Source organism: Sciurus carolinensis, chromosome 2, assembly GCF_902686445.1.
Source record: "Sciurus carolinensis chromosome 2, mSciCar1.2, whole genome shotgun sequence".
NCBI lineage: Eukaryota > Metazoa > Chordata > Mammalia > Rodentia > Sciuridae > Sciurus > Sciurus carolinensis.
This window is the reverse complement of record NC_062214.1, coordinates 163,759,483-163,774,237: the sequence shown is the minus strand read 5'-3', so window position 1 is coordinate 163,774,237 and position 14,755 is coordinate 163,759,483. Positions and strand designations below refer to the sequence as shown.

Here is a 14,755-nt window from a genome sequence, read left to right as displayed (position 1 = left end):
GACATTGCAAAAGTTCTCACCGACAAAGCCCTCTGGGCCAACAAGCTTGAGTGCAATCCGATCTGCAATGATGGAGGAATTCCCATGTGCAATGTTGGCAAACGGTCCTGCGTGGACAAACACTGGAGTGCCCTGTGGAAACCAGGACAGCATGAGCAACACTGTCAACCCTGCTTCAAAACGGGATCGTGCAGTCAACTGTACAGAATTTAGATGGAATTTTAAAGAAAACTTCCCAGAGGGAAAATACAAAGTCATCTCATATATTTCAGTATTCTCCCGGTCACAACTGTGAAAAAGAATGAGAAGAAAGAGATGAGCAGTAGAACAGCTCTCTGACTGCCCAAGGAAAGCGTGTTTTCTAACCACTGCTCTGAAAGTCAAAAACCAGTTCTGGAGGTCAGGAATTCCTCTGCTCACCTCTAACGTCTGCATGAGATTGGGCTTGATGGCATCCTTCATCAGCACCGTCAGCGCGCCACTCACCCCCTAGGAGGCAGATGCAGGAAGTATCAACTCACGCCGGAAAAAAACAACCTTTGACATTCTAGCTGTTCCCTTTTTAGTCATCTTGGACCAATTAGTAGTTTCAGCTAAACTAGACCATTCATTGAAGCTACCAGTTATTTTAAGCAGGGAAAACAAGTAGAATGAAAATGATATTCACATTCAATTTCTGTAAAAACATGTTCTGGAAACAAGCATCTCAATCAAGCTCTGCTGCTAACTGATGTGAAGAATCCATTTCAGACTCATTTACAGCACAGAAATGCTAGTTCCTAGAGGAATGCATTATTTATAACTTTAGTATCTGAACAGAAATTCATTATGTGTTTCCCAAAGCTGAAACTAAGACATTACCCAGAAATTCAATAACAACTCTTAGATATCAGGTCCCTCTATTTTTTTTTCCCCCTTTCAGTGCTGGAAGTTGAACCCAGGGTTACTCTACCACTTAGCTACATCCCCAGCTCCTTTTATTTTTTACTTTGAGACAGGGTGTCCCTAAGTTGCTAAGGCTGACCTTGAACTTGTGATCTTCCTGCTTCAGGTTCCTCTTTCAAGCCATTCATTTGTAAATAGCCAACAAACTGGTGACAAAGTAAAATAAAGCAATAGTTCCCATTTATACTAAATTGTTTCTTTTTCTTTAGTGGGGAGATTGCTGGAGATCAAACCCAGGGCCTCATTCATGCTAGGCAAGTGCTCTATCACATAGTCCTATATTCAATATTAATGAGTTTCTAAATTTAAGTCAAGGATGTTAAAATTTAAAATGCATATTAAATTCACATATTTGACTATGAAAACATAAAGTTAATAATTTCTATCTTTTCTAAATTCTTCTGCCATACCACTATCACACAAGTCAACTAATTTGGTGGATACAAATAGGTCTTTAAAAATCAAAACTATAAGATTTCTCATTTTGCAGGGTGCTGCAGCACTTGCCTATAATCCCAGCTACCCAGAAGATTGAGGCAGGAGGATTTCAAGTTCAAGGTCAGCCTAAGCAACTTAGCAATATTCTGTTCAAAAATAAAAAATAAAAAGGGCTAAGGATGTGGCTTAGTGTTACATGCTTGCCTAACATACATGAGGTCCTGGGTTCAATTCCCAGTACCACAAAACAAACAAACAAAACCCCCCAAACAAAAAATTCTCACTTCCAAAGAGAAACATAAATAAAGAAGAAAAAGGAAAAAAAAAAAAAAAATTCTCATTTCAAATCTCCTATTACCAGACAATTCAGAAATAACCCTGAAGTAGATAGCCAGCCTAGTAGGACCATCAACTGAAATAGCTAATGAGTTTTTCCAAATGTAGTAATCAGGAGAGATGTAGGGCTTAAAGCCCCAAGAGGCCTCTGTGCAGTAAATTGCATGTCATGGGGAGGGGCCAGGGAGTGACTCCAAATTCACTCATTAAAGGCCTCACTTGGTCTCTAGATATTCTCTGAAAACTGAAGTCATAAACTTACTCACAAAGACTCTCACAGGATGAAGATGTTACTTAAATCATCTAGTGCATAACACCTATTATTCACTATAAATTACTATATACAGATTTCATAATTATCTTGTCATTAGCAAAATCATAGTGATGCTGGGCACGGTGGCACATGCATATAATCCCAGAAATTTGGGAAGCTGAGGCAGGAGGATCTCGAGCTCAAAGCTATCCTCAGCAACAGCAAGGTGCTAACCAACACAGTGAGACCCTGTCTCTAAATAAAACACAAAGAGGACTAAGGATGTGGCTCAGTGGTTAAGTGCCCCTGAGTTCAATCCCTGGTACCAAAAAAAAAAGCAAAAAATCATATTGATGAGTAAATTACAATGTCTTAAGAAGGGCATAGTTTTTGTTAGTAGTAACCACTTAGAGGCCCTAGGATAGTGGGCTCCTATGTGTCGCCAAGGCTGGTGAGCCTGGGCACTCACCAGATCTTCAGCACTGATGGGCTCCCCTTTCTTGCTGGATGCCACCACCATTTTGCCCAGTCTCTCTCTCATGTCTTCCAGAGAACTGGTGAGAGCCAACACAGCCATGATTTCACTGGCCACAGAGATATCAAACTGCGCCTGTGGGCAAGAAAAAGACAAGAGCAAAACCTGTGTTACACTGAAATTTTTTTGAATTGAAAAATGTCATCCTTTTTGGCATCTGATGCTTAAATAAATGCTTAAAAGGTTGGAATAGCAGATACTACATAAAGAACTTCATGAAAATAATCCTGCAATAGCAAAATTTGTAATTACTTATTCCAAATCCTTGTAGTCAATTTTTAAAAATAAATGTTCTAGTGTGACCAGTAAGTTATTATTTTATCCCCGTGAAGGCAGAATTGTGGAACTGTGTTTATGGTTTCCCTAACAAACAAGGGATCAACGCTGGGGAGATATATTGCCAAATGACCACAAAAGAGAAACAATTTTAACCAATTCATGCAAGGATATTCACTTGGGCCTCTCCACCTCCAGGAAAAAATGCTGGGGGAAAAACACACAGGTGACACATGGGATTTATGGCAAAAGCTGTCAGGAGTGCTCAATATCACACCTACTCACTTCCATTTTAAAAGGGAGAAGGCAGAACAACACCTGGCAGTATCAGTCGTATGGAGAGGATGGAGGAGGATAGAGCAGCAAGATCTAGTTCACACGAGCTAATTTACTTGGGAAGGAACAAATAGTTACCGTGCGCGTGTGCCCTTTCTCTGTTGGAGCCTGTCCAATGGTGATCTTCCTCAGGAATCTATCATTGGTGTCCAACACTACAAGGCAAAGGGAAGACACAGGATGATGTTTAGTAAAAGGACCATAAAGCTTAAGGGAGCCGCAGAGTTTTGATGGCAAAGCTAGGGAGTATGGGTTAAGAAATGATGTTCACATACCAGAAATGCATAGGAATTATTTTTAAAGCAAGTGAATGTGGGGTGGCTGGTTTTATTCCTTCTAGAGAATTCAAACAATTAACTAGAAATCTGGAATCTACTTTTTTTAAATCAGGGATTAAACTCAGAAGTGCTTAACCACTGAGCCACATTCCCAGCCCTTTTTGTTTTTTCTTTTGAGATAGGGTCTCTCTAAGTTGCTCAGGCTGGCTTTGAACTTGTGATCCTCCTGCCTCAGCCTCAAGCCTGGCTGGAATCTATTTTAAAGCAAATTCTGTATTACAAAAAACATGGAGCAGTCCACTCTTTGAAATGGTTGAAGTTTGTGTTGCTCTGTGGAGGAACTCCTTAACCTTATTCCATTCTAAGAAACAAAAGATATCAATTCAGAGCAAATGCAAATGCCTTTTGAAACATGCCAGGTGAAAGGCCTGGTCCTTGCTTTAGCACATTCTGTTTGGATGACAGAACATATACCTAATTATATAACCTTGGAAAACATGGCACAGGTCAACCAACTATATTTAATTCCACCTCTTAGAACTAACTACTATCAAGATTTTACTGTATTCCTAACTTTGGCTTTTGTATGTATGATACAATAGGAAATACATTTGATGTGTGTCCTAGGTTCCTTGCACAAAGCTCCTAGAGCCCTTGAAAATTTAAGAGTGATAGGAGTGTCTTGTTATTCATAACAAATCTCTTTTAATTACATCTGAGTTTATGCTAATAAGGTAACAGTCCCCTAGAGAGCAGGAAACATCAAGTGTGATTAGAAGGTTGGAAATTCCAGCCCCATCCACCAACCCCAGGAAGAGAAGTAGGGGAGAGAGATCAAAGTCTATGAAAAACTCTGGAATGACAAGAGTTGATGAGTCTGCAGGCTGGAACACATCGAGGCGCTGGGAGGGTGATGGATCCTATACCTGTCTTCCATCTGACTCTTCCTGAGTCACAGCTTTTATAATGCACTGGCCAAAAGGAAGCAGTGGCACAGGCCTGTGATCTCAGTGACTCAGGAGGCTGAGGAGGAGGATCACAAGTTAGAGGCCAGCCTAGGCAACTTAACAAGATCCCGTCTCAAAATAATTTTTAAAAATACAAAGTGCTAGGGATATAGCTCAGTAATAGAGTATCCTGGGGTTCAATCCCCAGTACTGAAATAAATAAACACATGCAAATACATACATACATATGTAAACAGACAAACATAAATAGTGTTTCTCTGAGTCCTGAATTGGAGTTAGCAAATGATCAAACTTAAGGAGGAGATCATGGGAGCCTCCAATTTACAGTCAGGTGACAACTTGGGATTGGTGTATGCAGTAGGGCAGTCTGTGACACAGACCCTTCACCTGCAGGATCTACTTTCAGACAGTGTCAGAATGGAGTTAAATTGCAAGATACCCAGTCAGTATCCACTGGAAAACTGAACTGAATTGTTCTGGGAGTGAAAAAAAACCCCTAGACCTCTGGTGTCAGAAGTAAAGTACAGAGAGCGGTATGAGTACAGAGGGGAAATACGAGCTCCCATTTCTGCACAAAATGCCAAGCAACAACAGCAGAACACAAAATGGACAACAACCAAACAACAAAAGCCAGTTCATACCCAAAAGAAGTCAAAGAGAAGCTTTAGTTTTTTCTAATTCTGAGGGTGTGTGCACACCAGGTAGGTTTTACCACCGAAGACCCAAGGAATAGGAACTTGATAACATGCTGAATTATTTTATATAAAAACTATAATAATGGTTGGAGGGGTAGCTCAGTGGTAGAGTATGTGCTTAGCATATACAAGTACACAAGGCCCTGGGTTCAATCCCCAGTGCCACCCCCTGCTAAAAAAGACTAATGACTTAGACACCAAAATCAGTGTAATCTACAGTACTCAGAGACACACACACACACCCTCACTCAGTAAGTGCAGAATATAATGTGTTGTTGGAGCTAAACCGTACTTTTCAAAAAGTAAATGAGATATTAGATTTTCAAAATGGATCTTTATAGTTTATTCCTTATAAAACATTATACCATTTATTTAAAGCTATTGAAACAAAGGCAGACATACCAGTGTGGTTTTAGATATTAAGAGTGTCATCTTAACAACGCCATTAACAGTTTTCATGCCAATAAAAATCACAAAAACAGCCAATAAATTGGCCTTTAGCTGTTTTCTGCATGGTGATGAGAATTTCTTCTCAGCAGTAATATAAAATAGATGGATGCGCCGTTGGAATGAAATAAAATTCTAAGCCATGCTAATTGTGCGTGGAGAAAAGCAACATATGGTGGTGGAGCCAGGCAACTCACTAGATAAATTCCTAAGTATTTAAACCTGGAGGCTACCTAATTTGTTATAAAAGAATTCAATAAAATGAAGTGAAAAATGATTAGGCAAGCTGAAGAGCTACAAGAAAAATCAACTCACTGATGCCAGACAAGAGTTCTGGGAATAAAGGGCACACATGATTCAAGAAATGATTAAACATAATTTCTCTACTTCATGACACCAAAACTTTTTGCATAAAATGGAACTTTAAAAATGTTATTTTTGGTTTATGCATGAACATCCTTGAAACCACCCTCATTTCAATCAACACTGAATAGATAGCAAAATGTTCTCCCCATCTAGCCAGGGGGGTTTGATAGCAGCTGATAAGAGGGGGTGGCAAGAAAAATGTCACCATCTTGGTCATGCCTTAACCATGAAAACACTGACCCAGGAGCTTCTGGACGTCACATTTCCATGACTCTCCTGGAAGGTGTGGGGCCCGCAGTATAACCAAACACCTGAGGCTTATATACCGCTTTAGTACCTCTTTGCCAAGTTATAGTTTCTGGGTCAATATCCAGTCTTGCAAATCTGTTTATTTCTTCATCTGTCAGTGTGGCAGGGTCAGTCTTTTCAATGCCAAGTCTCTGAAGAGGTAGGAAATTAAAACATAAAATAAAACAAAACAAACAAACATAATAATTTTTCAAAAAATTAACCCCTTTCTTGACATAAGGTACCCCTATAGGAAAAGCAAATCATCTTAAATTCAGAAGAGAAAATGGTGTGCCTGAGGCTGCCTAGAGGTTATTTCTTACTCACACTTGCACAAACATTGACAGTGTGGTTCCCATGACTGAGCACTAGAGGCATTTCCCTCAACTTAGCCCTAAAAAAACACAAACCAAGAAGTGTTGTAAGATACTTCCTGATTCACCAAGCCCAAATACATTGAAAGGAAAGATAAGCAATATACAAAGTTATTTTTCTTTTCTTTTCTTTCTTTTTTCTTTTCTTTTCTTTTTTTTTTTTTTTTTGATGCCTTTCCCCTTCCCACCTCTGACAGAAAGTTCTGTTAGCAAAGGTAAGATCAGCAGTTGCCTGCTCTTCCCATGGCCCCCAGTGCCTCATGGAGCACAACTCTGTTGTGAGTGGAGCAACAGCTGAGCTACCTGATGGATAGCTCAGGTAGGTGGAGTAAAAAAAACAAAATAAGCTAAGGAATGCCAAACTGCGTAAAAGTTGGTTGTTTCAATGGTCCACCAAAAAATGCACATGTATTAATAGTGAGAGTTGTAAAGCAAGTACAGCAATATGTAAACAATTAAAGCATCTGGTAAAGGAGAGCTTCGTGGACTATTCTTGCAGCATCAAAACATAAAGTGGCCAAGAATTTAAAATAAAGTGGGTAGAAGTGTTGTTGGTAATAAGCACACAAAATTTATTAAATGCTTATATGTACCATGCTGTCTAAAGCAGGTATATATAAAATTTCTTTCCTTACTTCTTCCATAAAGGAATACATGAGTTTATTATTTTTGGTACTGGGGACTGAACCCAGGGGAGCTTTAACTCTGAGCCACATCCCCAGCCCTTTTATTGGATTTTATTTAGAGACAGGGTCTTACTGAGTTGCTAGGGCCTTGCTAAGTTGCTAAGGCTGGCTTTGAACTCACAATCCTCCTGCCTCAACCTCCTGAGTAGCTGGGATTGTAGATATGTGTCAACACACCCAACATGAATTTATTTTTTAACTTTATAGTTCTTTTATGGTCACACCCTGACTTGTCTTATAACTCGTGGCACTACTGATCTGTCCTTCATCACCAGTTTGTCTTGTTGAGAATGTCGTGTAAAAAGAAGCACACAGTACGCCTTTTGAGACTGGTTTCTTTCACTCGGCTTGATGCCTTTAAGATTCACACAAGTGAATGTGTAGCAACAACTCATTTCTTTCTGTTGTACAGATGTACCACAGTTTGTTTATCCATTCATCCTTTGAAAGACAGAATATTCCCAGGTTCTGGAGATTATTAATAGAGCCACTCAAGACACTCATATACAAATTTTCATTTCTCTTGGGTAAAAACTAAAAGTGTGGTATAGTGTATGCTTATTAACTACATGTTTGTTATAAAAGTTCAAATAAAATATAGAAGTAACCACTTCTTTAACTATTTGACAGTCCTTTATTGGTGCAGGGCAAGGCAAGTACAGATGTGTAAACCATGAGACAAGTGACTTAACAATTTTGCTTAAGGTCCCAAGGCTGGGAAAGGCAGGGATTCAAACTACAATGCTCCCACCATGGATCCTGACTCTTCTCCACCATGGAAAGGGAGCATCAGTTTTCTTCTTAGCTGAAGGCGGGTCGTCAGTGGTCTATTTATTCCAGGACTAATTGCTTACAATTTATAAATAAATGAGAAATAACCTCTACCACCATTCCTTGCCACCCACCTTATGACAAGATTATGACTATTAATGTAACTAGACCCAAAATAAGATATTTTAAGAAGAGCTTTACCTTCTTATCAACCACTTTTTTATACAGTATCACAAACAGAAGGGAAAGAGCTTACCCGTAACCTTCGAATCTGGATGTCAGAGAACTTTCTCACTCCATTTACTGATGGTACCAAACGATTAAAGAGAGCCTTAAAATAAAGGAGGAAAAGGGCTTTTAGGTGAGAGGAACCCCTCTGCCTTTCTACCTGCGTCAGCACCCTAGGGGCCAACACTAATCTGGGTGCTTCAACCCTTTCAAAAGCCCTCAGCGCCCTACCTTGTCTGTCTGGGTCAGCTCATGGAATATCCGAGCATCGATGGCCGCAGCGACGAGGTTATTAGCTGCAGTGATGGCGTGGATGTCACCAGTGAGGTGGAGATTAAACTACAACAGAACAGAAGCCACGTTGGTTTCCCAGCCGCTCTCTCTTTTCAGGCTTCATTCTACTGATCTGAGTCAACCTCCACGTTAACGTCAGGGGAATACCAAGGGCAGCATACTAGCAGAAACTCCCAATAGCAGGAGCTCCTGGAACATGGTGACTGACCATCCTCGAGAGCAACTCCGCCCACACAGTACAATTTTCCCTCAACAACAGCACAGAGATCACAGATGTCCCACCATCAGGACCAACAGCAACACGGATTACTGAGGACATACTCAGATCCTTTAACCAAAGAGCAAGAAGGAGCACACCGGGGCAGTACCAACTGCATTTCCTCTCCTATTCCCATTCCTGCCGTTAGTACCCTGAACTCACTGTGTGTTGGTGCTTCTCAAACTCATGCTTCATTTGATCACTTGCTTAAGATGAACATTCCCCCTGAAAGCCAGACTTTGGAACCAAAATGTCACAAGTCTATGAATTAAGATGATTCTTCCATCTGTATTGCTTCTTCTGGGAAGCAAGTCATTTGACCACTAACAGTACTATTTTTAAGAGAAGTTTAATATCTGGAGGTAAAAAGTTATAATAAAAGGATCTGATTCAGCCAAATACCTTACCTCTTCCATAGGAATGACCTGGGAGTAGCCGCCTCCTGCAGCGCCACCTAGGGGACAGTTAAGGGTGGGGACTCATGTTAAACATGCTTCTCCATGACTTGGAATCCAAAAAAATGGATTTTGTAACTAAGCATATTATTTGTTTATTTTTAATAATCAATTGGACAGATTTGATCAAGTATTTTCTAATTTTATTTTACCACGGTAAAGCACTTGATCTTGTTCGTGCTGAATAGTCTCTCAGTTGAAATCTGAGTCTAAATGACAAAATCACGAACACATACATACATACCTAGTCATTATCTTTAGAAATAGGTTCCCTGTGATTCCTAACACATTAAAAGACTCAGCTGACAGTTACATAAAGGCAAGCCTGTTTAATTTCCTACTGTTATAAAGCTACTCTGGCTTTCAAAATAGGAATATTTAAAGTATTCACACCTAACACAGAGACTCTCATTCTTCCTGAATGGTAGACATACATTGGAAAACAGCTTAACTGCTAGAGTTCTGCTGGCCCATTTGGATTATTAACACAAGGCAAGTCAAATATGCCAAGGTTATCACATTATCAGTGTGATAAATGTCAACTTGGAGTACAGATTTCATTTTCATGAGGCAGAGACCATGCAAGGAAACAATAAGAGGAAAAGGAGAATAATGGGTTCACCAAACAGAACAAGGGGAAAGGCTCCTTCCAAAGTGGAAGGGGGCTATGAAGACAAGCTTGAAAGCAGAACGAAGTCAGCACACAGCCATAAAACTAGCGGAAGGGAAGAGATATGCCTGGTGTCCAGATTTGCAGTAATTACTGGAACAAGCAGAATGGATACCTTGTCATCAAGCAAATGAGAAAGGTGACTGGAACCTATTATGATTACTAAAATAGTTTTAATTAAAAGACCATGTCTACACTATTGCAGCAATCAAACTCTGAAAGTTAAGTGTGATCACTGATGTTGTGTTCTCATCCAATCAGAAGCAGTATGTGTTCAAGGTAGTTTAGAGCTTGAAATACACATGGGAAACTGCTCTGGTCCTTCGTAACAGTGCCTCTGACCAAGTTATTGCTGAAATTCTGTTGCTATTATAAAATGGTGATAAAACCATCTCATACAGAAGTATAAATTGAAATAATATACATAGACTGCTTTGCACAATAGCTGGCAAAAACGCATTCAATAAAAGTAGACCTTTCTCCTTCCCAAAAGGGAGACATCTCTGGGGTCTGTCTCAGACTGTCAGCATGAATCAGTAGCTAGGATTACCTGATTGTTACTGTGACAGTGGACTCTTAGGGTCAAATAAAAGCACTTCCAGCTACATATTACCTATCCCAGAGAATCCCTGTGCAATGTCAAATAGCGATAGGAGCTGGGGTGACCGAAGGAGAGCCTTCACCAAATGCACTTCTATGGGGGACTTGAACACCAGGTGTTCCTAGTGTCTAAATGAGGTGAAGACCCCAAAAGCATTTGGGGGTCAGGTGGATCCGGGAGGAGCAAAGGAAAGGCAGGTGCCCTCAGGCCTCACCCCACAAGTACCTTTTATTCCAAAGGTGGGCCCTTGGGAAGGCTGTCGCACACACGCAAACACATTCTGAAAAAGATGGGCGCCAAGGGCTTGCACCAGACCAATTGTGGTTGTGCTTTTTCCTTCTCCCAGAGGTGTTGGAGTGATTCTTCAAGATTAAAGCAAAAGACAAAAAAGGTTCATTCATAGAATTATTTATCTGAATCACTAAGTCAGACTGAACAGACGCTACTCTAAATCTAAATAAGGACAAAAGCCCTGAAAGTGATCTTTTCTAAAATTCTTAGCTGTAATTTCCAAAAGCTTTAAAAAAAAAAAAAAGAAAGAAAGAAAAGCTCTTATTGTAAGAAGCAAACATACTTGACACTTGATCATGTAGACAGATGCCATAATTTTAATTTCTTCTTTTGGAGCTAGAAATGTGGCTCAGTGGTACAGCACTAACCCAGCATGTACAAGGTCCTGAGTTCCACCCTTGGCATTGAAAAAAGAAACCTAGTTGGGTGTGGTGGCACATGCCTATAATCCCAGCAACTGGGGAGGCTAAGGTAGGAGGATCGCCAATTTAGAGATCAGCGGCAACAACTTAGTGAGACCCTGTCTCAAGATAAAATAAAAAGGGCTTGGGATGTGGGTCAATGGCAGCACACTCCTATGTTGAATCCTCAGTACTGTTAAAAACAAACAAACAAACCTAGCTTTAATATAACTTCGCCCAGCAATAAAAAATGACTGCTCAGTGTGAGGATGTGGGGAAAAAGGTTTACTCATACATTGACTGCAGATTGGTGCAATCACTCTGGAAAGCAGTATGGAGATTCCTTAGAAAACTTGGAATGGAACCACCATTTGACTCAGTTGTCCCACACCCAAAGGACTTAAAATCAGCACACAACAGTGACACAGCAACATCAATGTTTATAGCAGCTCAATTCACAAAAGGCAAGCTATGGAACCAACTTAGGTGTCCTTCAACAGACAACTGGATAAAGAAAACATAGTATATATGCACAATGGAATATTACTCAGCTCTAAAGAAGAATGAAATTATAGCATTTGCCAGTAAATGGATGGAACTGGAGGATATCATGCTATGTGAAATAAAGCCAATCCTCAAAAACTAAAGGTCGAATGTTCTCTCTGATTTGTGGATGCTAACCCACAACAAGGGAGAGTAGGGAGGGGAAGTATAGAAGTTCATTGGATTAGACAAAGGGGAATGAAGGGGAGATGGGTATGGAAAAGACAATAGAATGAAGTGGACATAACTTTTCTGTGCTCATATATGAATATATGACCAGTGTAACTCCACATCATGTACAACCACAAGAATGGGATCAAATTATAATGGGTTGGACCCCATGTAGGTATAATATGTTAAAATATACCCTACCATCACATATATCTAAAAACAACAAATAAATTTTAAAAAAAGACTACTCAGGAGATCTATTGAATTAATGAATTAGGGATTTAGAAAAAAAAGGGGGGGGTGAGTCCATCTGAAAATCATACTCTTCCCTGTACAAGATAAATTTGACCAATTTTTTTGACCATCTCTGAAGGACTTCTACTCTTACCTACTTCACAAGGTTGCTTGAGGATCAAATGAGATCAAATGTGTGTGAAAATGCCAAATAAAATTAAAGGCACCTCCACATATGCATGCTAAGTGCAAATACAACCCTGGCAATAATCAGGATGGATAGGAAGACTCGGGAGACAGCATGAGGAAACACAGTACCCAGTCACCACCACATATTTCCCATCCGGCTGGTGCTTCAGGCGTTCCAGTGCCGACAGCAGGACTTTGGCCTTTGTTTCACCATATAGTTCAACCTCTTCAGACAGCAGGCCGATTTCCCGAGCCAGGTTACCAATGGGCTTTGGTTTGCAAGATCGTGATATATCAATGTCACTTTAAAAACACAGAAGATAGGCATCAGTCTTTATTCAGTGAATTTAATCTTACACTGGTAATGACATTGTGACCCCCAGCCCAACTGACAGTACTTGCATTGGGAGCGTACATGTACCCGTGGTATCCATCAGTTCAAGTCCAGCAATCTACAAAGTTCTAAATCAGGCAAACTTCCGTCTTACCTTGGAACAGGTGTCTTAAGGTTAAGGCTGTTATACTGAATCGTCCACTTTCCGGGCTTCAATTTCTCCAGGAAACGCTTCGCACTCTCTACTGTGCTCTAAGCAAAATGATAGAAAGGAAACTTAGAAGAGGTGATTCTTTTAACCCTCATGCCAATTCCAAACATCAAGTCCCTCCAGTGCAATCCCAAAATGAACTGATTCATGATCACCCGAGGAACGTGCATCAATTCCAGGTGAGTCCACGGGTACCTGACATGATCTGGGGCTGTTGCCTCCCCCAAGTCCAGCTACTGTGTGTCAGAAAGGGCAAGCAAACCAAAACAGATGGAGCCAAGTCAGCCTGTCTATCTGTCCTTTTCTGTTTCTGGAAAGAATTATATTCCGAAGGAAATAAGAATTATGCCATTTCCTCTGTTAATGTGACTGACACTGTTTCTCTATTCTTCCATTTCCTTTTTTGGAAGAGAAAAGCAATGTTGACTCTTCAGAACAATCACAGAAACTTTCACTCATAAATACCTGCATCAGCATAGCCACTGTCATGGGCCCCACGCCCCCGGGGACAGGTGTGATGAAGCTTGCCCGCTCCTTGGCCTCGTCATAAGCAACGTCACCCACAACTTTTCTCCCGTTGGGTTTTTCATCATCTGGTTGAGAGGGAATAAATCAAAGCAGAGTCTCAGAATCACAAGTTAAGTTTATCTCAAGCTAAGTGATCAAATATGACAGTTTGTTCCAAAAACTAAGGTGAATTTTAGGGTGTATAACCCCATCAGTCTCCAGTGTCTAATTAAAAGCTATAGGATAGGGTTGCAGTGTAGCTTGGTGGCAGCTCGCTTGCCTAGGATGCATGAGGCCCTGGGTTCCATCGCTAGCACCACTGTGGGATGACAGGTGTTTGCTGTTTCCTAGGAAGATCATATTACCTGCAAAAATTCACAAGACACCTAAGTGGTTTTTCAGAACTTGGAGAATCCTTTTGTAGTCCTTCAGGTGGCAAATAAAACACTGTTTATTATTCTTAAAACCAACTACCCAGTATATAATGAGAACCTTTTAAAATGTTAATTTGCCAAGGCCTACAAAGAAATTTTTTTGGGTGCAAAAAGCTCCAACTATGTCACAGCTGCCAGATACCGTTTCTACAGCAACTGTCAGCATTTTGTAAGCTCTACGCGTGAGCTGGAGGAACAATTCAACATCCAGTTCCAAAGACGAGCAGTTACTTAAATGTATGCTGAAGGCAAAGAATATAATTACACTTGCCTTAAATGGATACAAGAACAACTACAAATCTTACCAGTGAAGAATAGCTGCTCAGGAGAACAAAACCCAAGGATGCATCATTGCTCTCTCACACAAAGAACAGCCTACACTTGGCTTCGGTGCACTTCCGGGAGGGGCTGGGGCACAGGCCTAGACCTTGAAGTAATGAGGCTGCCAAAGCAGGATCTGATAGAATCTGAGCCTCATTACCACTTCTCTTTCAGCAGAGCTTCACGGCTGAGAGAGGAAGCTTTTAGATGTGGCCCAAAAGCGAGAATTAAGAGACATATGCTCTAGGATGAACTCTTTCACTGTCTGTCCTCCATTCTGTGGTGTCCATGTTCCTCAAAAGTCCAAAGATGCAAAGAAGAAACATCACTAACTATCTCACAAGCTTGCTGAGAACCAAACAGAAAATATAAATTCTCTGTGTTGTCTGTGTGTGTGTGTGGGTTTGTTTGTGTGTGTGTGTGTGTGTGTGTGTGTGTGTGTGTGTGTGTGTGTAGTGGTACTGGGGATTGAACTAGGGGGAATCTACCACTGAGCTACATCACCAGCCCTTATATATATTTTTTTTGAGACAATCTTACCAACTTGTGGAGGCTGGTCTCAAACTTGCAATCCTCCTGCCTCAGCCTCCCAAGCAGGTAGGATTATAGTTGTGCACCAT

The 14,755-nt window shown here is 40.6% G+C and overlaps 2 protein-coding genes across 2 annotated transcripts in view; one reads left to right on the top strand and one right to left on the bottom strand.

Annotated features, from left to right (window-relative positions):
* Window positions 1–14,755, top strand: part of Zbtb25 (zinc finger and BTB domain containing 25) — a 157,305-nt gene that overhangs the window by 54,060 nt on the left and 88,490 nt on the right. The gene's annotated exons all lie outside the window — the stretch shown is intronic.
* Window positions 1–14,755, bottom strand: part of Mthfd1 (methylenetetrahydrofolate dehydrogenase, cyclohydrolase and formyltetrahydrofolate synthetase 1) — a 67,614-nt gene that overhangs the window by 15,011 nt on the left and 37,848 nt on the right. The window contains exons 9-20 of the mRNA XM_047541819.1: window positions 13,339–13,466; window positions 12,817–12,914; window positions 12,458–12,631; window positions 10,725–10,861; window positions 9,181–9,227; window positions 8,452–8,559; window positions 8,249–8,323; window positions 6,211–6,313; window positions 3,198–3,274; window positions 2,442–2,582; window positions 421–489; window positions 21–132 (exon numbers count right to left, since the gene is read on the bottom strand). Coding sequence (XP_047397775.1) covers window positions 21–132; window positions 421–489; window positions 2,442–2,582; window positions 3,198–3,274; window positions 6,211–6,313; window positions 8,249–8,323; window positions 8,452–8,559; window positions 9,181–9,227; window positions 10,725–10,861; window positions 12,458–12,631; window positions 12,817–12,914; window positions 13,339–13,466 — 1,269 coding nt within the window. The remainder of the gene's footprint in view (window positions 1–20; window positions 133–420; window positions 490–2,441; window positions 2,583–3,197; window positions 3,275–6,210; window positions 6,314–8,248; window positions 8,324–8,451; window positions 8,560–9,180; window positions 9,228–10,724; window positions 10,862–12,457; window positions 12,632–12,816; window positions 12,915–13,338; window positions 13,467–14,755) is intronic.